A 25,841-nucleotide genomic window follows, 5' to 3' on the forward strand; every position below is an offset into this window, starting at 1 on the left:
TGTGGGGTGACTTATAAATTCACTACACCATACCATCCACAAACTAATGGCTTAGTTGAGAGATTCAACAAGACATTAAAGGGCATGATCATGGGGCTCCCAGAAAAACTCAAAAGGAGATGGGATGTCCTCTTGCCATGCCTGCTTTTCGCTTACAGAGAGGTGCCACAGAAGGGAGTAGGATTCTCACCCTTTGAACTTCTGTTTGGTCATCCTGTAAGGGGACCACTTGCCCTTGTTAAAGAAGGCTGGGAGAGACCTCTCCATGAGCCTAAACAGGACATAGTGGACTATGTACTTGGCCTTCGCTCTAGAATGGCAGAGTACATGGAAAAGGCAACCAAAAACCTTGAGGCCAGCCAACAGCTCCAGAAGTTTTGGTATGACCAAAAGGCTGCACTGGTTGAGTTCCAACCCGGGCAGAAAGTCTGGGTTCTGGAGCCTGTGGCTCCCAGGGCACTCCAGGACAAATGGAGTGGCCCTTACCCAGTACTAGAAAGGAGGAGTCAGGTCACCTACCTGGTGGACCTGGGCACAAGCAGGAGCCCCAAGAGGGTGATCCATGTGAACCGCCTTAAGCTCTTCCATGACAGGGCTGATGTCAATCTGTTGATGGTAACAGATGAGGATCAGGAGGCAGAGAGTGAACCTCTCCCTGATCTTCTGTCATCAGACCCAAAAGATGGCACAGTAGATGGAGTGATCTACTCAGACACCCTCTCTGGCCAACAGCAAGCTGATTGTAGGAGAGTCCTACAACAGTTTCCTGAACTCTTCTCCTTAACCCCTGGTCAGACCCACCTGTGTACCCATGATGTGGACACAGGAGACAGCATGCCTGTCAAGAACAAAATCTTTAGACAATCTGACCATGTTAAAGAAAGCATCAAGGTGGAAGACCACAAGATGCTGGAATTGGGAGTAATTGAGCGCTCTGACAGCCCCTGGGATAGCCCAGTGGTCTTAGTCCCCAAACCTCACACCAAAGATGGAAAGAAAGAGATGAGGTTTTGTGTGGACTACAGAGGGCTCAATTCTGTCACCAAGACAGATGCTCATCCAATTCCAAGAGCTGATGAGCTCATAGACAAATTAGGTGCTGCCAAATTCTTAAGTACCTTTGACTTGACAGCAGGGTACTGGCAAATAAAAATGGCACCTGGAGCAAAAGAGAAAACAGCATTCTCCACACCTGATGGGCATTATCAGTTTACTGTTATGCCCTTTGGTTTAAAGAATGCCCCTGCCACCTTCCAAAGGTTGGTGAATCAAGTCCTTGCTGGCTTGGAGTCCTTTAGCACAGCTTATCTTGATGATATTGCTGTCTTTAGCTCCACCTGGCAGGATCACCTGGTCCACCTGAAGAAGGTTTTGAAGGCTCTGCAATCTGCAGGCCTCTCTATCAAGGCATCCAAATGCCAGATAGGGCAGGGAACTGTGGTTTACTTGGGACACCTTGTAGGTGGAGGCCAAGTTCAGCCACTCCAACCCAAGATCCAGACTATTCTGGACTGGGTAGCTCTAAAAACCCAGACTCAAGTCAGGGCATTCCTTGGCTTGACTGGGTATTACAGGAGGTTTGTGAAGGGATATGGATCCATTGTGACAGCCCTCACTGAACTCACCTCCAAGAAAATGCCCAAGAAAGTGAACTGGACTGTGGAATGCCAACAGGCCTTTGACACCCTGAAACAAGCAATGTGCTCAGCACCAGTTCTAAAAGCTCCAGATTATTCTAAGCAGTTCATTGTGCAGACTGATGCCTCTGAACATGGGATAGGGGCAGTTTTGTCCCAAACAAATGATGATGGCCTTGACCAGCCTGTTGCTTTCATTAGCAGGAGGTTACTCCCCAGGGAGCAGCGTTGGAGTGCCATTGAGAGGGAGGCCTTTGCTGTGGTTTGGTCCCTGAAGAAGCTGAGACCATACCTCTTTGGGACTCACTTCCTAGTTCAAACTGACCACAGACCTCTCAAATGGCTGATGCAAATGAAAGGTGAAAATCCTAAACTGTTGAGGTGGTCCATCTCCCTATAGGGAATGGACTTTATAGTGGAACACAGACCTGGGACTGCCCATGCCAATGCAGATGGCCTTTCCAGGTTCTTCCACTTAGAAAATGAAGACTCTCTTGGGAAAGGTTAGTCTCATCCTCTTTCGTTTGGGGGGGGGTTGTGTAAGGAAATGCCTCCTTGGCATGGTTGCCCCCTGACTTTTTGCCTTTGCTGATGCTATGTTTACAATTGAAAGTGTGCTGAGGCCTGCTAACCAGGCCCCAGCACCAGTGTTCTTTCCCTAACCTGTACTTTTGTATCCACAATTGGCAGACCCTGGCATCCAGATAAGTCCCTTGTAACTGGTACTTCTAGTACCAAGGGCCCTGATGCCAAGGAAGGTCTCTAAGGGCTGCAGCATGTCTTATGCCACCCTGGAGACCTCTCACTCAGCACAGACACACTGCTTGCCAGCTTGTGTGTGCTAGTGAGGACAAAACGAGTAAGTCGACATGGCACTCCCCTCAGGGTGCCATGCCAGCCTCTCACTGCCTATGCAGTATAGGTAAGACACCCCTCTAGCAGGCCTTACAGCCCTAAGGCAGGGTGCACTATACCATAGGCGAGGGTACCAGTGCATGAGCATGGTACCCCTACAGTGTCTAAACAAAACCTTAGACATTGTAAGTGCAGGGTAGCCATAAGAGTATATGGTCTGGGAGTTTGTCAACCACGAACTCCACAGCACCATAATGGCTACACTGAAAACTGGGAAGTTTGGTATCAAACTTCTCAGCACAATAAATGCACACTGATGCCAGTGTACATTTTATTGTAAAATACACCCCAGAGGGCACCTTAGAGGTGCCCCCTGAAACTTAACCGACTATCTGTGTAGGCTGACTAGTTTTAGCAGCCTGCCACAAACCGAGACATGTTGCTGGCCCCATGGGGAGAGTGCCTTTGTCACTCTGAGGCCAGTAACAAAGCCTGCACTGGGTGGAGATGCTAACACCTCCCCCAGGCAGGAATTGTCACACCTGGCGGTGAGCCTCAAAGGCTCACCTCCTTTGTGCCAACCCAGCAGGACACTCCAGCTAGTGGAGTTGCCCGCCCCCTCCGGCCAGGCCCCACTTTTGGCGGCAAGGCCGGAGAAAATAATGAGAAAAACAAGGAGGAGTCACTGGCCAGTCAGGACAGCCCCTAAGGTGTCCTGAGCTGAAGTGACTCTAACTTTTAGAAATCCTCCATCTTGCAGATGGAGGATTCCCCCAATAGGGTTAGGATTGTGACCCCCTCCCCTTGGGAGGAGGCACAAAGAGGGTGTACCCACCCTCAGGGCTAGTAGCCATTGGCTACTAACCCCCCAGACCTAAACACGCCCTTAAATTTAGTATTTAAGGGCTACCCTGAACCCTAGAAAATTAGATTCCTGCAACTACAAGAAGAAGGACTGCCTAGCTGAAAACTCCTGCAGAGGAAGACCAGAAGACGACTACTGCCTTGGCTCCAGAAACTCACCGGCCTGTCTCCTGCCTTCCAAAGATCCTGCTCCAGCGACGCCTTCCAAAGGGACCAGCGACCTCGACATCCTCTGAGGACTGCCCCTGCTTCGAAAAGACAAGAAACTCCCGAGGACAGCGGACCTGCTCCAAGAAAGGCTGCAACTTTGTTTCCAGCAGCTTTGAAAGAACCCTGCAAGCTCCCCGCAAGAGGCGTGAGACTTGCAACACTGCACCCGGCGACCCCGACTCGGCTGGTGGAGATCCAACACCTCAGGAGGGACCCCAGGACTACTCTGATACTGTGAGTACCAAAACCTGTCCCCCCTGAGCCCCCACAGCGCCGCCTGCAGAGGGAATCCCGAGGCTTCACCTGACCGCGACTCTTTGAATCCAAAGTCCCGACGCCTGGGAGAGACCCTGCACCCGCAGCCCCCAGGACCCGAAGGACCGGACTTTCACTAGAGAAGTGACCCCCAGGAGTCCCTCTCCCTTGCCCAAGTGGAGGTTTCCCCGAGGAACCCCCCCCTTGCCTGCCTGCAGCGCTGAAGAGATCCCGAGATCTCTCATAGACTAACATTGCGAACCCGACGCTTGTTTCTACACTGCACCCGGCCGCCCCCGCGCTGCTGAGGGTGAAATTTCTGTGTGGGCTTGTGTCCCCCCCGGTGCCCTACAAAACCCCCCTGGTCTGCCCTCCAAAGACGTGGGTACTTACCTGCAAGCAGACCGGAACCGGGGCACCCCCTTCTCTCCATTCTAGCCTATGCGTTTTGGGCACCACTTTGAACTCTGCACCTGACCGGCCCTGGGCTGCTGGTGTGGTGACTTTGGGGTTGCTCTGAACCCCCAACGGTGGGCTACCTTGGACCAAGAACTAAGCCCTGTAAGTGTCTTACTTACCTGGTTAACCTAACAAATACTTACCTCCCCTAGGAACTGTGAAAATTGCACTAAGTGTCCACTTTTAAAACAGCTACTTGTGAATAACTTGAAAAGTATACATGCAATTTTGATGATTTGAAGTTCCTAAAGTACTTACCTGCAATACCTTTCGAATGAGATATTACATGTAGAATTTGAACCTGTGGTTCTTAAAATAAACTAAGAAAAGATATTTTTCTATACAAAAACCTATTGGCTGGATTTGTCTCTGAGTGTGTGTACCTCATTTATTGTCTATGTGTATGTACAACAAATGCTTAACACTACTCCTTGGATAAGCCTACTGCTCGACCACACTACCACAAAATAGAGCATTAGTATTATCTATTTGTACCACTATTTTACCTCTAAGGGGAACCCTTGGACTCTGTGCATGCTATTCCTTACTTTGAAATAGCACATACAGAGCCAACTTCCTACACTCCCCCTGACCGCGACTGCCTGAACTCCCTTTCCCGACGGCTGGAAAAGACCCTGCACCCGCAGCCCCCAGCACCTAAAGAAACGGAACTCCTGTGCAGGAGTGACCCCCAGGAGGCCCTCTCCCTTGCCCAGGTGGTGGCTACCCCGAGGAGCCCCCCCTTGCCTGCCTGCAACGCTGAAGAGATCCCTTGATCTCTCATTGAAAACCATTACAAACCCGACGCGTGTTTGCACACTGCACCCGGCCGCCCCCGCGCTGCTGAGGGTGTACTTTTTGTGCTGACCTGTGTCCCCCCCCGGTGCCCTACAAAACCCCCCTGGTCTGCCCTCCGAAGACGCGGGTACTTACCTGCTGGCAGACTGGAACCGGGGCACCCCCTTCTCTCCATTGAAGCCTATGCGTTTTGGGCACCTCTTTGACCTCTGCACCTGACCGGCCCTGAGCTGCTGGTGTGGTAACTTTGGGGTTGCTCTGAACCCCCAACGGTGGGCTACCTTGGACCAAAAACTGAAACCTGTAAGTGACTTACTTACCTGTGAAAACTAACATTACTTTACCTCCCCCAGGAACTGTGAAAATTGCACTGTGTCCACTTTTAAAACAGCTTATTGTGTTTTATGTGAAAAGTATACATGCTAATGAAATGATTCAAAGTTCCTAAAATACTTACCTGCAATACCTTTCAAATGAGATATTACATGTAAAATTTGAACCTGTGGTTCTTAAAATAAACTAAGAAAATATATTTTTCTATAACAAAACCTATTGGCTGGATTTGTCTCCGAGTGTGTGTTCCTCATTTATTGCCTGTGTGTATGTACAACAAATGCTTAACACTACTCCTTTGATAAGCCTACTGCTCGACCACACTACCACAAAATAGAGCATTAGTATTATCTCTTTTTGCCACTATCGTACCTCTAAGGGGAACCCTTGGACTCTGTGCATACTATTCCTTACTTTGAAATAGTGCATACAGAGCCAACTTCCTACAGACCCTCTTTTGCAGTGCTGGAACGACCACTGTGTTCAGATTTCTTGAACCTGTGTTCAAGGACTTCTGCAGTGCTACCTTCTTGTGCGTGGGCTCTCTACGTTGCCTCTATCTCCTCTCCCAAGTGGCGACATCCTGGTCCTTCCTGGGCCCGGGCAGCACTCTTTTTCTTCAACCACGACTCTTACAGCTAGCAAGGCTTGTTTGCGGTACTTTGCCAAGGAAACAACTCTGCATTCTCCAGCACTCCGTGAGACATCTTCTGCACGAAGGAGAAGTTCCTAGCACCTTTCGTTGTTGCAGAATCTTCAGCTTCTTCCATCCAGAGGCAGCTATTTTGCACCTTCATCCAGGGTTTAGTGGGCTCCTATTCACCCCCCCCTCCCCCCCGGACACTTTTGCGACTCTTGGGCTTGGTCCCCTTCCTTTGCAGGTCCTCAGGTCCAGGAATCCGTCTTCAGTGCTTTGCAGTCTGTGTGGTCTTTGCAAAATCCTCTATCACGACTTTACTGTGTGTTTGGGGAAATAGTTGTACTTTACTCCTACTTTCCAGGGTCTTGGGGTCGGGTATTGTAAGGAAATGCCTCCTTGGCATGGTTACCCCCTGACTTTTTGCCTTTGCTGATGCTATGTTTTGAATTGAAAGTGTGCTGAGGCCTGCTAACCAGGCCCCAGCACCAGTGTTCTTTCCCTAACCTGTACTTTTGCTTTCACAATTGGCACACCCTGGCATCCAGGTAAGTCCCTTGTAACTGGTACCCCTGGTACCAAGGGCCCTGATGCCAGGGAAGGTCTCTAAGGGCTGCAGCATATCTTATGTCACCCTGGGGACCCCTCACTCAGCACAGACACACTGCTTGCCAGCTTGTGTGTGCTGGTGAGGACAAAACGAGTAAGTCGACATGGCACTCCCCTCAGGGTGCCATGCCAACCTCACACTGCCTATGCAGTATAGATAAGTCACCCCTCTAGCAGGCCTTACAGCCCTAAGGCAGGGTGCACTATACCATAGGTGAGGGCACCAGTGCATGAGCACTGTGCCCCTACAGTGTCTAAGCAAAACCTTAGACATTGTAAGTGCAGGGTAGCCATAAGAGTATATGGTCTGGGAGTCTGTCAAACACGAACTCCACAGCACCATAATGGCTACACTGAAAACTGGGAAGTTTGGTATTAAACTTCTCAACACAATAAATGTACACTGATGCCAGTGTACATTTTATTGCAATATATTTTTATATATTTTCTTAGTTTATTTTAAGAACCACAGGTTCAAATTCTACATGTAATACTTTGCATGAAAGGTATTGCAGGTAAGTACTTTAGGAACTTTGAATAATCACAATAGCATATATACTTTTCAAATAAAACACATATAGCTATTTTAAAACTAGACAGTGCAATTTTCAACAGTTCCTGGGGGAGGTAAGTATTTGTTAGTTTTTGTAGGTAAGTAAACCACCTACGGGGTTCAAGTTTGGGTCCAAGGTAGCCCACCGTTGGGGGTTCAGAGCAACCCCAAAGTTACCACACCAGCAGCTCAGGGCCGGTCAGGTGCAGAGGTCAAAGAGGTGCCCAAAACGCATAGGCTGCTATGGAGAGAAGGGGGTGCCCGGGTTCCGGTCTGCCAGCAGGTAAGTACCCGCGCCTTCGGAGGGCAGACCAGGGGGGTTGTGTAGGGCACCGGGGGGGACACAAGTTCACACAAAAAGTACACCCTCAGCGGCACTGGGGCGGCCGGGTGCAGTGTAGAAACAAGCGTCGGGTTTTCAATGTAAATCAATGAGAGATCAAGGGATCTCTTCAGCGTTGCAGGCAGGCAAGGGGGGGGCTCCTCGGGGTAGCCACCACCTGGGCAAGGGACAGGGCCTCCTGGGGGGTCACTCCTGCACAGAAGTTCCGTTCCTTCAGGGGCTGGGGGCTGCAGGGTCTTTTCCAGCTGTCGGGACTTTAGGTTCAGGCAGTCGCGGTCAGGGGGAGCCTCTGGATTCCCTCTGCAGGCGTCGCTGTGGGGGCTCAGGGGGGACAGCTTTGGTTACTCACGGTCTCGGAGTCGCCGGAGGGTCCTCCCTGAGGTGTTGGTTCTCCACCAGTCGAGTCGGGGTCGCCGGGTGCAGTGTTGCAAGTCTCACGCTTCTTGCGGGGAGTTGCAGGGGTCTTTAAGTCTGCTCTTTGAAACAAAGTTGCAGTCTTTTTGGAACAGGGCCGCTGTCCTCAGGAGTTTCTTGTTCCTCTTGAAGCAGGGCAGTCCTCTGAGGATTCAGAGGTCGCTGGTCCTGGAGAAAGCGTCGCTGGAGCAGGTTTCTTTAGAAGGCAGGAGACAGGCCGGTAGGACTGGGGCCAAAGCAGTTGGTGTCTTCTATCTTCTTCTGCAGGGGTTTTCAGCTCAGCAGTCTTCTTCTTCGGTAAGTTGCAGGAATCTCAATTCTTAGGTTCAGGGAAGCCCTTAAATACTAAAGTTCGATGGCATCTGTTGCTGCAGATACACATGTTGTGCACAGTCCGCCATCTGGTGTTGGGTCGGAGTGTTACAAGTTGTTTTTCTTCGAAGAAGTCTTTCGAGTCACGAGACCGAGGGACTCCTCCTCTTTGCTTCCATTGCGCATGGGCGTCGGCTCCATCTTAGATTGTTTTTTTTTCCGCCCTCGGGTTCGGACGTGTTCCTTTTCGCTCCGGGTTTCGGGACGGAAAGATAGTCAAAACTTCGATAAACTACGTCGGTATTGTTTCGCTCGGGATCGTTAGAATCGACACCGAATCGTGAAGAGCTCCGGTAGCCCTTCGGGGTAATTTCGATCCCCCGTCGGGGCCTGGTTGGCCCGACCGCGTGTAACATCGACACCGATGGAACGGACCCCGTTCCGATTCTGTCCTAAATGCCACAATAAATATCCATATACGGACCAACATTTGGTCTGTAACTTGTGCCTGTCACCCGAGCACAAAGAAGAAACTTGTGAGGCCTGTCGTGCGTTCCGGTCCCGAAAAACGCTCCGTGACCGTCGAGCCAGAAGATTACAGATGGCGTCCACGCCGACAGAACACCGAGAGTTCGAGGAACAAGGAGAAGAGGAGGAAGCCTTCTCCATCCATGAATCGGACTCGGATGAATTCGACGTCGATGAAACTGTGAGTAAGACGTCGAAAAGCACACAGCACAAGAAAACAGAAAAGGCCCAGGGGACGCCACTGCCAACTGGCCATGGCTCAACCCATAAAGGTGACCGTCCATCGGCACCGAAAATGGCCGAACTGGTGCCCAGAACGTCCGACTCGGGTCGAGACACAGGCACGCAACATTCTCGGGACCGAGAAAGTGTTGCCGAAAAAGATCGACACCGAGAAAGCGGAGCCGACGCTGCTCGACGCAGAGACAGCGGCACCGAGGATGATCGACGCCGAGAAGGCTCGACTCCGAAAAAGAAGAGATTCGCCTCGGAGCCGAAAACAAAAAAAGACACAGTTTCGGTGCCAAAACAACCAGCAACCGAACCCACTACTGGCTCATATTCAGAGGAGCAATCATTGTCCTCTCAAATGCGTAAACACAGGTTTGAAGAGGAGTTACAGACTACTGATGTAGACCATACACAAAAGAGGATTTTCATCCAGAGTGGAACAGGGAAGATTAGCACTCTTCCACCAATCAGGAGAAAAAGGAGACTAGAGTTCCAAACTGAACAACTAACACCACAAGCAAAGGTGGCAAAGAAAGCAACTCCGCCACCCTCTCCTCCACCTGTAACTCAGATATCACCGGCACAAACTCCGTCACATTCACCGGCTCACACCACCATGAGCCAAGATGACCAAGATGCTTGGGACCTATACGACGCCCCAGTGTCAGACAATAGTCCAGAGTCATACCCTACCAAGCCCTCACCACCTGAGGACAGCACAGCGTATGCGCAGGTGGTAGCTAGGGCAGCAGAATTCCACAACGTGTCGTTACACACAGAACCTGTCGAGGATGACTTCCTTTTTAACACGCTCTCCTCCACCCATAGCAACTACCAAAGCCTGCCTATGCTTCCAGGAATGCTAAGGCACGCGAAGCAAATCTTCAAAGACCCTGTCAAGAGTAGAGCGATCACTCCGAGGGTAGAGAAAAAATATAAAGCACCTCCCACAGACCCTGCTTTTATCACCTCTCAACTGCCACCAGACTCAGTCGTGGTAGGAGCAGCTCGCAAAAGAGCCAATTCACACACATCGGGCGATGCACCACCCCCGGATAAGGAAAGCCGAAAATTCGACGCAGCTGGGAAAAGAGTCGCTGTACAAGCTGCAAGCCAGTGGCGCATCGCAAACTCTCAGGCGCTCCTAGCGCGTTATGACAGAGCCCATTGGGACGAGATGCAGCATCTCATCGAGCATCTACCCAAAGAATTTCAAAAGCGGGCAAAACAGGTGGTTGAGGAGGGACAAAACATCTCCAATAACCAAATACGCTCCTCTATGGATGCAGCGGACACAGCTGCAAGGACAATAAACACTGCAGTAACCATCAGAAGGCATGCATGGTTACGCACGTCTGGCTTTAAACCAGAAATACAGCAAGCAGTACTCAATATGCCGTTCAACGAACAACAATTGTTCGGACCAGAGGTTGACACGGCGATTGAGAAGCTGAAAAAGGACACTGACACAGCCAAGGCCATGGGCGCGCTCTACTCCCCGCAAAGCAGAGGCACTTTCGGCACCTTCCGTAAAACAACCTTCAGAGGGGGGTTTCGGGGTCAGGCCACACAAGCCAGCACCTCACAATCAACACCGTCTACCTACCAGGGACAGTACCAAAGGGGAGGTTTTCGGGGCCAGTACAGAGGGGGACAATTCCCGAGAAACCGGGGAAAATTTCAAAGCCCCAAAACCCCAACAACCAAACAGTGACTTACAAGTCACTCAACCCCTCCACATAACACCAGTGGGGGGAAGACTAAGTCAGTTTTATCAATCGTGGGTGGATATAACAACAGACACTTGGGTCTTAGCAATTATCCAACATGGTTATTGCATAGAATTTCTACAGATCCCTCCAAATATCCCACCAAAGCACAAAAAATGTCAAAACAGCATTTAGACCTCCTAGAAATAGAAGTTCAAGCACTACTGCAAAAAGAAGCAATAGAACTGGTACCATGTACAGAAATAAACACAGGAGTCTATTCACTGTACTTTCTAATACCCAAAAAGGACAAAACACTGAGGCCAATCTTAGATCTCAGAATACTAAACACCTACATCAAATCAGACCACTTTCACATGGTCACGCTACAGGAGGTGTTACCACTGCTAAAGCAACAAGATTACATGACAACCTTAGATCTCAAAGACGCGTATTTCCACATACCGATACACCCTTCGCACAGGAAATACCTAAGGTTTGTATTCAAGGGAATACACTATCAATTCAAAGTCTTACCGTTCGGTATAACAACCGCACCAAGAGTATTTACCAAATGCCTAGCAGTAGTAGCCGCACACATCAGAAGGCAGCAAATACACGTATTCCCGTATCTAGACGATTGGCTAATCAAGACCAACTCGCTAACAAAGTGTTCACAACACACAGAGTATGTCATACAAACCCTCTACAAACTCGGGTTCTCCCTCAACTACAACAAATCACACATTGTGCCGTGCAAAATACAGCACTACTTAGGAGCGGTAATCAACACAACAAAAGGATTAGCCACTCAGAGTCCACAAAGGGTTCAAAATTTTCACAAGGTCATACAGGCCATGTATCCAGCACTAAAAATACAGGCAAAAGTGGTTTTAAAACTCCTAGGCATGATGTCCTCATGCATAGCCATTGTCCCAAACGCAAGACTGCACATGAGGCCCTTACAACAGTGCCTAGCATCACAATGGTCACATGCACAGGGTCACCTTCTAGATCTGGTGTTGATAGACCGCCAAACATACATCTCGCTTCTATGGTGGAACAGTACAAATTTAAACAAAGGGCGGCCGTTCCAAGACCCAGTGCCACAATACGTAATAACAGATGCTTCCATGACAGGGTGGGGAGCACACCTCGATCACCACAGCATCAAAGGACAATGGGACGTACATCAAACAAAACTGCATATAAATCACCTCGAATTACTAGCAGTATTCCTGGCGCTAAAAGCATTTCAACCCATCATAACCCACAAATACGTTCTTGTCAAAACAGACAACATGACAACAATGTATTACCTAAACAAGCAAGGGGGAACACACTCGACACAGCTATGTCTCCTAGCACAAAAGATATGGCAATGGGCAATTCACAACCACATTCGCCTAATAGCACAGTTTATTCTAGGGATCCAAAATCAACTAGCAGACAATCTCTCTTGAGATCACCAACAGGTCCACGAATGGGAGATTCACCCCCAAATCCTAAACACTTACTTCAAACTTTGGGGTACACCGCAAATAGACCTATTTGCAACAAAAGAGAATGCAAAATGCCAAAACTTCGCATTCAGGTACCCACACAGACAGTCTCAAGGCAATGCCCTATGGATGAACTGGTCAGGGAAATTTGCATACGCTTTTCCCCCTCTCCCTCTCCTTCCATATCTAGTAAACAAATTGAGTCAAAACAAACTCAAACTCATATTAATAGCACCAACATGGGCAAGACAACCTTGGTACACAACACTACTAGACCTGTCAGTAGTACCACACGTCAAGTTACCCAACAGGCCAGATCTGTTAACACAACACAAACAGCAGATCAGGCATCCAAACCCAGCATCGCTCAATCTAGCAATCTGGCTCCTGAAATCCTAGAATTCGGACATTTAAACCTCACTCAAGAATATATGGAAGTCATAAAACAAGCTTGAAGACCATCCACTAGACACTGCTATGCAAGCAAATGGAAAAGGTTTGTTTGCTACTGCCATAATAATCAAGTTCATCCATTACACGCATCCCCAAAAGATGTAGTGGGATACTTACTACACTTACAAAAGTCAGATCTAGCCTTCTCTTCCATTAAAATACACCTTGCAGCAATATCTGCATACCTGCAGATTACCCATTCAACTTCACTGTTTAGGATACCCGTCATTAAAGCATTTATGGAGGGCCTAAGAAGAATAATACCACCAAGAACACCACCTGTTCCTTCATGGAACCTTAACATCGTCTTGACAAGACTCATGGGACCACCTTTTGAACCCATGCATTCTTGCGAAATACAATTCTTAACCTGGAAAGTTACATTTCTCAATGCCATCACATCTCTAAGAAGAGTAAGGGAAATTCAGGCGTTTACAATACAAGAACCTTTTTATCCAAATACACAAAAATAAGGTTGTACTAAGAACCAATCCTAAATTCCTACCAAAGGTTATTTCACCATTCCACTTAAATCAAACGGTAGAGTTACCAGTGTTCTTCCCACAGCCAGACTCTGTAGCTGAAAGGGCACTACATACATTAGATGTCAAAAGAGCACTAATGTACTACATCGACAGAACAAAGGAGGTTAGGAAAACAAAACAACTGTTTATTGCATTTCAAAAACCTCATACAGGAAACCCAATATCAAAACAAGGTATAGCCAGATGGATAGTTAAGTGCATCCAAACCTGCTATCTTAAAGCAAAGAGACAACTGCCCATTACACCAAGGGCACACTCAACCAGAAAAAAAGGCGCTACCATGGCATTCCTAGGAAATATTCCAATGCACGAAATATGTAAGGCAGCCACATGGTCCACGCCTCACACATTTACTAAACACTACTGTGTAGACGTGCTATCCGCACAACAAGCCACAGTAGGTCAAGCCGTACTGAGAACTTTGTTTCAGACTACTTCCACTCCTACAGGCTGAGCCACCGCTTTTGGGGAGATAACTGCTTACTAGTCTATGCACAACATGTGTATCTGCAGCAACAGATGCCATCGAACTGAAAATGTCACTTACCCAGTGTACATCTGTTCGTGGCATTGGTCGCTGCAGATTCACATGTGCCCACCCGCCTCCCCGGGAGCCTGTAGCCGTTGGAAGTTATCTTCAACATTTGTACATTTGTATATATATATATATTACTTAACCTTAATTTGTACATACTTATTCATTCCATTGCATGGGCACTATTACTAACACACACAACTCCTACCTCACCCTCTGCGGGGAAAACAATCGAAGATGGAGTCGACGCCCATGCGCAATGGAAACAAAGGAGGAGGAGTCCCTCGGTCTCGTGACTCGAAAAGACTTCTTCGAAGAAAAACAACTTGTAACACTCCGACCCAACACCAGACGACGGACTATGCACAGCATGTGAATCTGCAGCGACTAATGCCACGAACAGATGTACACTGGGTAAGTGACATTTTCATTATTTAAAAACGTACTTACCTGAACAAATTTTATCTGATTCCTAAACCTATATAACGATACTTGCTTTTTATATTGATTGGTGTGGATCTCCTTCTTGAGTCATGTGTCATTTATTGCCTTTTGTGTGTATTTGTAGATGTCTTGCACTCCTCTGCGTTAAGCCTAAGGCTGCTCCGACCACACTACCCCTAAATAGAGCACTTGGAATTGTATAGCAAGCCCTGTCCACTCACTGGGAACCCCTGGACACTTTATACGCTATTTACCTACCACCAGATAAATGGCCTGCTTCCTACAGTTCATCTTGCTTGAATGGATAGATTGAGAGTGACTGCCAGTTAGAATTGAAATAGTGCTCAAAAAGTATTGAAATATTTGCCACCTTATTCTACTGACCTTATAAGTCTATTGAGCATGCTGTACATGACACAGCTTAACTTTAATATTATTGGAAAATGCTGCTGCCTCATTAATTTTGCTGAGGTAGGACATACAGACCTATTGTGAATATTTATCTACAAAGGTATTCTTCCTTTAGTAGATCAGTATTTGTTTTGTTCTTGTGTGGAGCCTGTGAATATTGTCATATATCATTCCAGTTTGAAATGTTGATGTGCAGGCAAGGATAGCTGTACTGCTGCTTTGAAACTTTACTACCAACATATGTGGGCCATTCTGCATCAGCTAACTGGATCTCCTTTTTTTTCTTGCAGAAGAATACCTACAGTTAAACTTTGATATGAATGTTTTCGCTGTATCTGCTGTTATGCACCCAAGCACCTATGTGAACAAAATTTTGCTTGGCAGTCGTCAGGGAAGCCTACAACTGTGGAATGTTAAGTCCAAGTAAGAAAATGTGATGCTAAGGACACATCGAGGGTGAAAACATTTCTTTGGAATGAAACATTTTATAGTGGTAAAACCTAAGTATGGATGTACAATTATTGGTTGTCTTAGTTTCTCACACTCAATCAGTACACATCGAGGGTGAAAACATTTCTTTGGAATGAAACATTTTATGGTGGTAAAACCTAAGTATGGATGTACAATTATTGGTTGTCTTAGTTTCTCACACTCAATCAGTGAAAATACTTCACCATCAGCAATCTATACAGTATATTTTATGAAATGTCACTTGCTGTGGTCCTTGTGAAACAGAGTTCACACCTTTCTTTCTGTAATAGACTTTGGCTAATGGGTACGCTTGTTATTGTAATACACTGTTCCTTCCTGTTATTTGACCTTGGTGCTATGCATTCATTGTGTGATTCTGTTATCTTGTGTCCCCTTTTAAAGAATGGTAAACAGTTAATTACCAGAATCAAGATCTTAGACAAAGGATTGTTGAAATTACAGGGAATCCAAACCAAGTATAGGTAAATGCCCAATATTGGTACGTGGCTACGGATTTTCAGCAAAGTTAACTGCCTTTATATTATAATGTGTGTGTAGGAAGTTGGCTCTGTATGTGCTATTTCAAAGTAAGGAATAGCATGCACAGAGTCCAAGGGTTCCCCTTAGAGGTAAAATAGTGGTAAAAATAGATAATACTAATGCTCTATTTTGTGGTAGTGTGGTCGAGCAGTAGGCTTATCCAAGGAGTAGTGTTAAGCATTTGTTGTACATACATATAGACAATAAATGAGGTACACACACTCAGAGACAAATCCAGCCAATAGGTTTTTATATAGAAAAATATCTTTTCTTAGTTTATTTTAAGAACCACAGGTTCAAATTTAACATGTAATATCTTGTTCGAAAGGTATTGCAGGTAAGTACTTTAGGAACTTCAAATCATCAAAATTGCATGTATACTTTTCAAGTTATTGTCAAATAGCTGTTTCAAAAGTGGACACTTAGTGCAATTTTCACAGTTCCTGGGGGAGGTAAGTTTTTGTTAGTTTTACCAGGTAAGTAGGACACTTACAGGGTTCAGTTCTTGGTCCAAGGTAGCCCACCGTTGGGGGTTCAGAGCAACCCCAAAGTCACCACACCAGCAGCTCAGGGCCGGTCAGGTGCAGAGTTCAAAGTGGTGCCCAAAACACATAGGCTAGAATGGAGAGAAGGGGGTGCCCCGGTTCCGATCTGCTTGCAGGTAAGTACCCGCGTCTTCGGAGGGCAGACCAGAGGGGTTTTGTAGGGCACCGGGGGGGACACAAGTTGACACAGAAATTTCACCCTCAGCAGCGCGGGGGCGGCCGGGTGCAGTGTAGAAACAAGCGTCGGGTTTGTAATGGAAGTCAATGGGAGATCTAGGGATCTCTTCAGCGCTGCAGGCAGGCAAGGGGGGGATTCCTCGGGGAAACCTCCACTTGGGCGAGGGAGAGGGACTCCTGGGGGTCACTCCTCCAGTGAAAGTCCGGTCCTTCAGGTCCTGGGGGCTGCGGGTGCAGGGTCTCTCCCAGGCGTCGGGACTTTAGGTTCAAAGAGTCGCGGTCAGGGGAAGCCTCGGGATTCCCTCTGCAGGCGGCGCTGTGGGGGCTCAGGGGGGACAGGTTTTGGTACTCACAGTATCAGAGTAGTCCTGGGGTCCCTCCTGAGGTGTTGGATCGCCACCAGCCGAGTCGGGGTCGCCGGGTGCAGTGTGGCAAGTCTCACGCTTCTTGCGGGGAGCTTGCAGGGTTCTTTAAAGCTGCTGGAAACAAAGTTGCAGCTTTTCTTTGGAGCAGGTCCGCTGTCCTCGGGAGTTTCTTGTCTTTTCGAAGCAGGGGCAGTCCTCAGAGGATGTCGAGGTCGCTGGTCCCTTTGGAAGGCGTCGCTGGAGCAGGATCTTTGGAAGGCAGGAGACAGGCCGGTGAGTTTCTGGAGCCAAGGCAGTTGTCGTCTTCTGGTCTTCCGCTGCAGGGGTTTTCAGCTAGGCAGTCCTTCTTCTTGTAGTTGCAGGAATCTAATTTTCTAGGGTTCAGGGTAGCCCTTAAATACTAAATTTAAGGGCGTGTTTAGGTCTGGGGGGTTAGTAGCCAATGGCTACTAGCCCTGAGGGTGGGTACACCCTCTTTGTGCCTCCTCCCAAGGGGAGGGGGTCACAATCCTAACCCTATTGGGGGAATCCTCCATCTGCAAGATGGAGGATTTCTAAAAGTTAGAGTCACCTCAGCTCAGGACACCTTAGGGGCTGTCCTGACTGGCCAGTGACTCCTCCTTGTTTTTCTCATTATTTTCTCCGGCCTTGCCGCCAAAAGTGGGGCCTGGCCGGAGGGGGCGGGCAACTCCACTAGCTGGAGTGTCCTGCTGGGTTGGCACAAAGGAGGTGAGCCTTTGAGGCTCACCGCCAGGTGTGACAATTCCTGCCTGGGGGAGGTGTTAGCATCTCCACCCAGTGCAGGCTTTGTTACTGGCCTCAGAGTGACAAAGGCACTCTCCCCATGGGGCCAGCAACATGTCTCGGTTTGTGGCAGGCTGCTAAAACTAGTCAGCCTACACAGATAGTCGGTTAAGTTTCAGGGGGCACCTCTAAGGTGCCCTCTGTGGTGTATTTTACAATAAAATGTACACTGGCATCAGTGTGCATTTATTGTGCTGAGAAGTTTGATACCAAACTTCCCAGTTTTCAGTGTAGCCATTATGGTGTTGTGGAGTTCGTGTTTGACAGACTCCCAGACCATATACTCTTATGGCTACCCTGCACTTACAATGTCTAAGGTTTTGTTTAGACACTGTAGGGGTACCATGCTCATGCACTGGTACCCTCACCTATGGTATAGTGCACCCTGCCTTAGGGCTGTAAGGCCTGCTAGAGGGGTGTCTTACCTATACTGCATAGGCAGTGAGAGGCTGGCATGGCACCCTGAGGGGAGTGCCATGTCGACTTACTCATTTTGTTCTCACTAGCACACACAGGCTTGTAAGCAGTGTGTCTGTGCTGAGTGAGGGGTCTCTAGGGTGGCATAAGACATGCTGCAGCCCTTACAGACCTTCCTTGGCATCAGGGCCCTTGGTACTAGAAGTACCAGTTACAAGGGACTTATCTGAATGCCAGGGTGTGCCAATTGTGGATACAATGGTACATTTTAGGTGAAGGAACACTGGTGCTGGGGCCTGGTTAGCAGGGTCCCAGCACTCTTCTCAGTCAAGTCAGCATCAGTATCAGGCAAAAAGTGGGGGGTAACTGCAACAGGGAGCCATTTCTTTACAGTGTGCTACATCATAGGTTCTTTGATGTGACCACACAAAAATCAACGTGCCCTCATCCTCATATCCCCACACCTGCATCCAAACCCAACCTTTTACCTCTTAGTTTCAGAAAACCTGAGATTTCTTTATAGCCTAGTAACTTCACCTTATCATACTCACAGAAGTGCACCTATTGTGTTTCATTCTTCTTTTAGTGCCCGGACCAATCGGCTGACTGTTTAATAAAACCTCCTTGCACCTCACCTTGACTGCCAAATGTAGTCCCTTACTCACTAATTCTTTCAATCAGTCTTTCTGCTGTGGGTTGTATAATGCAGCACAGGGACTCTCAACACCAGTATAAATATTATAAATGCATTGCATTACTTTGTGGAGTGTGGTAGTGTAAGGAATGGCATGGCTTAGTGAATGCTGTTAGGCAAACCACCCTTGCCCCATTACAGCCACCCACATTACTAAAAGGATAAATTCTTATAAGAAGAACTCCACTTGTCTGAAAGTGTCTCTCAGTCCTAAATGGGCATATATGCACCAATGTTCTTCCAGTTCGCCAAATTCAGGTCTACTTGACATGGACCCACCTTAGTTGTACATTAGTAGCAGAAATGAGCAACATCTCTCTTCTGGTTGTTATTAAAGTTATTTTCTGACTGATACTTCTCACTGTTGATACTTCTAACACCAGATTCCTCACCTTGTGGATTTCACCAGACTGGATCAGGAAAACTTAAAAACAGTGCTTCCGCGTGCTGGTGCAGCGCAGTGGAACTTTGCGTCGATACAGTTCTGCTCCATAAGTGATTAATGGAGTTGCATTTAAGTGCTACACATGCACATTGACATCTCTCCTTTCGTTTTGCCTCTTTAGACATGGATCTGGCACTCCGCTTGTTTCTCCTTCACTGTGAAGAATTTTTCTCCCAAAAGTTTTCGTGTGTAAGGGGTGTCTTTCCAGGAGTCAAGCCTTCTAGGGACTGTTACAAACAAATAACTGACATATGGCCATAAGGTGTGCCTTTGATGCTTAGGTTCTTTGCACAACTTCAAGGCCTGCAAGGACTATGCCCAAATGAACTTTAAGGCCATTTGCGAGTGTGAGATGAACCTCCATGTGACAAAACACCAGAAAGTTCTGCAGGGTCCTGATCCAGATCGAGTTTTAAAAAAACAGCTTTCGCTCCTGGAGTCATTCCAGAGTCATGTCATATGCTCACATTGGAAGTTCAAAGCAGTCCCCACCACTGTCCTTCAGAGATGGTGTGAGGGCATCACCTTGTCTTCAGGTCTCACTCTTGTTCTCCCAAAGAGCCGATGCCATCCAGGTCCTGAGGCACCTTGAGTTCCAGTGTCTACTGGTGACATGGCAGCAGGTCGACGCCTTTTGAGATGCTAAGCATCTTTGCCATGTTTCTGGCTCCCTATGGCACACCTTCAGACCCCAAGGATCTGCAGGAACTCCCAGTTGGGTTATTGCCTGTGGGTTCACCTATGGCACCATCTGGGCTCCTTGAACCTACTTTGGGTTCCATGTCATTATTAGGACCAGCACCGAAATGTGTTCTGGTTCCTCAAGTGTTGAAGCCAGCACTGATGCCACCAGCAGTCAATCAGCAACCCATAGTAATGTCCGACTCCGAGCCAGCATAGTCTCAATTTCGAAGAGTCCATGTCCAGATCTTGATGTGCAGCTGCCTCTATTGGATACATCTGAATCAGACACATCCCTCTGCTGACATTACACTAACTTTTTGGCTCAGACTCCAACAAGAGCCAACCTTATAGAAACTAAAGTGGTGGGGATGGAGAAGAGTATGCCTCACCCTATGATGATGACATCCGGTACTTGGACCTACAGGATGCCAGTGCCCTGAACACCTTACACAAACACGCCACACTCCTAGTGTCTCTCAGCTCCCGTCAGGCAGTCCACCCACCCCCAATACTTTCACCTTCTTCTGGGACACGCCAGTGGCTTGGTGTATTGGCAATGTCAGACTCCACTGCCAACACATCAGGCATTCCAGCCCTTTGGAGGTTCGGACATGGGCTCAAAAGACAACCAAAGGGGAAAAGAGAGTACCGCCTCAGAAGTAGGAAATGGGTGCTATATTCCTACTACATCCTTTTGCCCAAAAAGGATAGGGCCTCTGTCCTATCCTAGCTCTTCACCCTCAACTCTTTCCTGCAAAAGGCCAAATTCAAAATGCTGACCTTCGCCCAGGTTCCAAGAGTCTGGATGGTGGAATTGGACCTGGAGTATGCTTGTTTTCACATCCTCATCCTACAGGCTCGCAGACACTTAAGGGTGGGCCACAAGCTCTTTGGGTAACGTGCCTTTTAGCTTCCCCAGTGCCCCCTCAGGGCCCACCAGGTTGATGGTGGTGGTTTCTGCTAATCTGTGGAGGTCAAAGGTACCAGTCTTTCTCCTATCGCGACCACTGACTGTTAAAGGTGAGCTTGCATAGTTAGTCATGGATCATTTCCAGACAACACGCCTCTTGATGTCCTTGGGTCTCAGTCAGTCTGCATAAGTCACACCTCACTCCTTCGCACAGGCTCCTCTTCCTCTGAGCCATCCTGGATACATTGCACTTTCAAGCCTCTCCTACATACCAAGACATTCAGGCTATTATCCAGATGTTTCATCCTCTAACTCAGTGAGGATGTGTCTGAGGCTTCTAGGCCTACTAGTCTCCTGCATCCTGCTCGCCGACCATGCCAAATACCCCATGTGAGCTTTGCGGTGGGATCTGAAGTCCCAATGGGTCCGGCACTAATGTAAACTGTCAGACTCTATTGAGGTTTTGGAGGAGACAGCAAAAAACCTGCAGTGGTACCTGCTTGACTGTAGTTGTACGAAAGGCAGACCCCTCTCTGAGTCTCATCCAGATTTTATGATGGTGACCAAGGTGTTTCTGCTGTGTTGGTTAAGTCATGTGGGAGAGCAGAGGACTCTGGTCTTTGGTGAAGACCAACCTCCACATAAATTTAGTGGAGTTGCAGGTAATTCACTTGCTTTTGAAAGCCTTCCTGCCCTCCATCAAAGGGTGGCTGGTGCAGGTTCTCATGGATAGATAATACAACAGCCATATGTTACTGGACCGGGTGGGCTGGGGTTCTGGGTCCTTTGTCAAGAGCTTCTTGGTCCTTTGTCAAGAGCTTCTTTGCCTCGGGAGCTCGCCGATTTGTCAGGGAATTTCTCTGGTGGAGTGGAGTAACTCTGACAACAGCACCTAGGGGTTCACAAATGTCAGTTACGTCACAAGGCATCTTCTGAAAATGAGGTGGGGGGGCGGCTAACTTGATTTCTTTGCCACTGCAGGGAACGTGCAATGTCAGCACTTTTGCACCTGGAGTTCCCAAGAAGACACTCTCTCTGAGACGCATTCCGTCTAGAGTCGAGCCTGGGACTCCTGTATACATTTCAGCTGCTACCTCTCCTGCACTAAGTTCTGAAGAATATCTGGGATAACTGGGCCCAATTCATTCTAGAGGGTCCGAATTGGGCCCAGAGACTGTGGTAGTACCTGGAACGTCTGGAATGAGAATCCATTTTCTGATCATGCTGCCACTTCAGGAGGATCTCCTCCAGCAGCAGGGAAGCCCGAGCCTGCACCTCCATGTGTGGAAATTGAGCAGTGACAGTTGTTCTCCTCCGATATTCCTTCCAATGTCGTTGGTGTAATTTTGTCAGGCAGATGCCCTTCAATGAAATCTCTGTTCGCAGGGCTTTTTGTCAAGTTTGTGGCTTGGTTCCCGTTGCAGGCAAAATTGTCAGATGTGTTGTTGTTTGCTTTGATTTTGGTCCAGCAAGATGTTGCTGTGGCCACAGATAAAGGTTATCCTTTCTTCCATTTCCTTTTTATGTTTACGGGACTAGCCATCCTTGTTCAAATTGCTGATTGTGATGAATTTTCTAAAAGGTTTATAGCACATTTCCACCTTAGCCTTTGTGATGCCACAATGGGCCTTGAACCTGGTTCTTGCGTTTGTAACCTGTATCCCTTTTGAACCAGTGCACAATTGTCCATTACGCTTACTCTCTCTAAAAATGGCCTCCCTGGTTGCATTAAAATTCACATATAGGGACAGTGAACTTCAGGCCCTTTCGGTCCAGACCCCCTATACCACCTTTTGTCCAGACAAGCTGGTGTTAAGGACTTGAGTTGCGCCCCTGGTGAAAATAGTGTCTCCTTTTCATCTTCGACAAGCCATCACTCTTCTGACTTCCTTGGCTCTGTCTCTTTCTTCAAAAGAGGAAGAGAGACTCCATTATTTAGACCGCAAGAAGGCACTTAATTTTCACAGCGATTGCATCAAATAACATCAGGTGGACAATCAGCTCTTTGTGGTTTTTCTGGAATGAAGAAGGGCAAGGCACTGCAGAAACAGACCACCTCTCGATAGATAGACCTCGGCTAAGAAGCTGCCTCAGAAAGGCCTAAGGGCCTTCACCACCAAGGCCGAAGCTGCCACCACTGCATTGTTATATAGAGTGCTTACCCTGGATATTTGTCTGGGAGCTACATTGGCATCTTTGCACACATTCATTAAACACTATTGCCTCAACAGTTGCGTCCATCAAGATTGGCGTGTTATCCCCCCTTGAACCTGCAGGAATTTTTTAGTCCGAACCATTCAACAGACCTGCTTTGATATCTGTTCACAAGGTGTGGAGTCTGCAGTTAGAAATATCCATCAGAAGAAGAAGTTACTTACTGTTCGATGGCATATGTTGCTGCAGATACACATGTTTGGCACAGTCCGCTGCCTGGTGTTGGGCTCGGAGTATTACAAGTTGTTTTTCTTCGAAGAAGTCTTTTTGGTCACGGGACCGAAGGACTCCTCCCTCCTCGGCTCCATTGCGCATGGGCGTCGACTCCATCTTAGATTGTTTTTTTCCGCTGTCGGGTTCGGACGTATTCCTTTTCGCTCCGTGTTTCGGTTCGGAAAGTTAGTCAGAATCTCGGAAGAAAGCGTCGGTATTGTTCCGTTCGGTATCGGGATAGTTAGGTACATCGACACCGATCATCGGAAGACTTTGGGGTAGTTTCGATCCCCCATCGGGGCCTGGTCGGCCCGACCGCGTGCGACATCGAAGCCGATGGAACGGACCCCGTTTCGTTTCTGCCCAAAATGTCACAGTAAGTATCCTTATACAGATCAGCACTTGGTCTGTAACTTGTGCTTGTCCCCCGAGCACAAGGAGGATACCTGTGAAGCCTGTCGAGCCTTCCGGTCCAGAAAAACACTCCGGGACCGAAGAGCCAGGCGTCAACAAATGGCGTCCACGTCGACAAAACAACGTTTCGACGAGGAAGAGGAAACATTCTCGGTTCCGGAATCAGAATCCGGAGACTCCGACGTCGAACAACAGCAACAAACTGTGAGTAAGACGTCGAAAAGTAAATCGATCGACAAACCGAAAGCCCAGGGGACGCCACTGCCAACAGGCCATGGCTCGACCCATAAAACAGGCGACCCGTCGAAGGCGCCGAAAAAGGGCACGCCCATAGCGAAGACACCCGACTCCGGTCGAGGGACCGCCATGGAGCAACCTCGGAGCCGAGAAAGCGGCTCCGAGAGACAAAAACAAGATACCGGCACCGAAAAACATCGGCACCGAGAATCCATGCCGAAAGGAACAAAAATTCTGTCGGTGCCGAAACCGAAAAAAGATTCTCTCTCGGCGCCGAAAAATACCACACCTTCATCCTACTCAGAGGAACAAGGAATAAGTGGCCAAATGCACAGATTTGGACAAGAGCTCCAAAGTGTAGAATCGGACTACACACAAAAGAGACTGTACATCCAGCACGACACAGGGAAGATATCAACCCTTCCCCCAATCATGAGGAAAAGAAGGATCGGACTTCCAAAGGATGACGCACAACCACAAGCCAAAGTGGTTAAAAAAGTCACGCCTCCGCCCTCTCCACCACAGGCATCGCCGGCACAAACACCGCCACAAATGCACTCACCAGCGCAAACTACCATAAGTCATGACGATCAGGATCAAGACGCTTGGGACCTGTATGACACCCCAGTGCCGGACAATGATCCCGAGTCATACCCCACAAAGCCGTCACCGCCAGAGGACAGTACCTCATACTCGCAACTAGTGGCTAGGGCAGCAGAATTCCACAATGTCCAACTGCATTCCGATCCTATAGAGGATGATTTTTTATTTAACACCCTCTCGGCTACACACAGCCAATATCAATGTCTCCCAATGCTACCAGGGATGTTACGGCACGCAAAACAAATTTTTGAAGAGCCCGTAAAATCAAGAGCCATCACCCCAAGGGTGGATAAGAAATACAAACCACCACCCACAGACCCAGTGTTTATTACTTCGCAGTTACCACCTGACTCCGTGGTAGTAGGGGCAGCTCGCAAGAGAGCAAATTCACATACATCTGGCGACGCCCCACCTCCGGACAAAGAAAGCCGAAAATTTGATGCGGCAGGGAAAAGAGTAGCATCACAGGCAGCCAACCAGTGGCGCATCGCAAATTCACAAGCGCTGCTGGCCAGATATGACCGCGCACACTGGGACGAGATGCAACTTCTCGTAGACCATCTTCCCCAGGAATACCAAAAAAGGGCGCAGCAAATAGTGGAAGAGGGACAAACGATCTCAAACAATCAAATCCGCTCTTCACTAGACGCAGCCGATACTGCAGCAAGAACAGTCAACACTGCTGTCACCATAAGGAGACACGCTTGGCTACGCACTTCAGGCTTCAAACCTGAAATCCAGCAGGCTGTCCTTAATATGCCCTTCAACGAGAAACAACTTTTTGGCTCTGAAGTGGATACAGCCATTGAAAAACTTAAAAAGGACACAGACACGGCCAAGGCCATGGGCGCACTCTACTCCCCGCAGAGCAGAGGCTCTTTCAGAAAAACTCCATTTAGAGGGGGGTTTCGTGGCCAACCCACAGACACCACCAGCCAACAAACAAGAACCACACCATATCAGGGTTCCTTCCAAAGGGGAGGTTTCAGGGGATATCGGGGGGGTCAATTCTCAAGGAGTAGGGGAAGATTCCAGACTCCAAAAACACCTCCACCTAAACAGTGACTTTCAAGTCACGCAACCCCTTCACTCAACACCAGTGGGGGGAAGACTAAGCCAATTCTACCAATCTTGGCAACAGATTACAACAGACAATTGGGTATTAGCAATAATCCAACATGGCTATTGCATAGAATTCCACAACTTCCCACCAAACATCCCCCCCAAAACACGCAAAATGTCACCACAACATTTAGAACTTTTAGGACTAGAAGTTCAAGCACTACTGCAAAAGGATGCAATAGAGTTAGTACCAGTACAACAAAAAAACACAGGAGTTTACTCCCTGTACTTTCTAATTCCAAAAAAAGACAAAACATTAAGACCAATATTAGATCTCAGGACACTAAATACCTACATCATATCGGACCATTTTCACATGGTCACACTACAAGACATCATTCCACTGCTC

General features: G+C 48.1%; 1 protein-coding gene across 1 annotated transcript in view; it reads left to right on the top strand.

Moving 5' to 3' along the window:
* WDR36 (WD repeat domain 36) overlaps positions 1–25,841 on the top strand; it is a 543,291-nt gene that overhangs the window by 94,869 nt on the left and 422,581 nt on the right. The window contains exon 5 of the mRNA XM_069226458.1: positions 14,928–15,060. Within this exon, the coding sequence (XP_069082559.1) occupies positions 14,928–15,060 (133 nt within the window). The remainder of the gene's footprint in view (positions 1–14,927; positions 15,061–25,841) is intronic.

The sequence above is a fragment of the Pleurodeles waltl genome, chromosome 1_1 (genome assembly GCF_031143425.1).
Source record: "Pleurodeles waltl isolate 20211129_DDA chromosome 1_1, aPleWal1.hap1.20221129, whole genome shotgun sequence".
NCBI classification, from domain to species: domain Eukaryota; kingdom Metazoa; phylum Chordata; class Amphibia; order Caudata; family Salamandridae; genus Pleurodeles; species Pleurodeles waltl.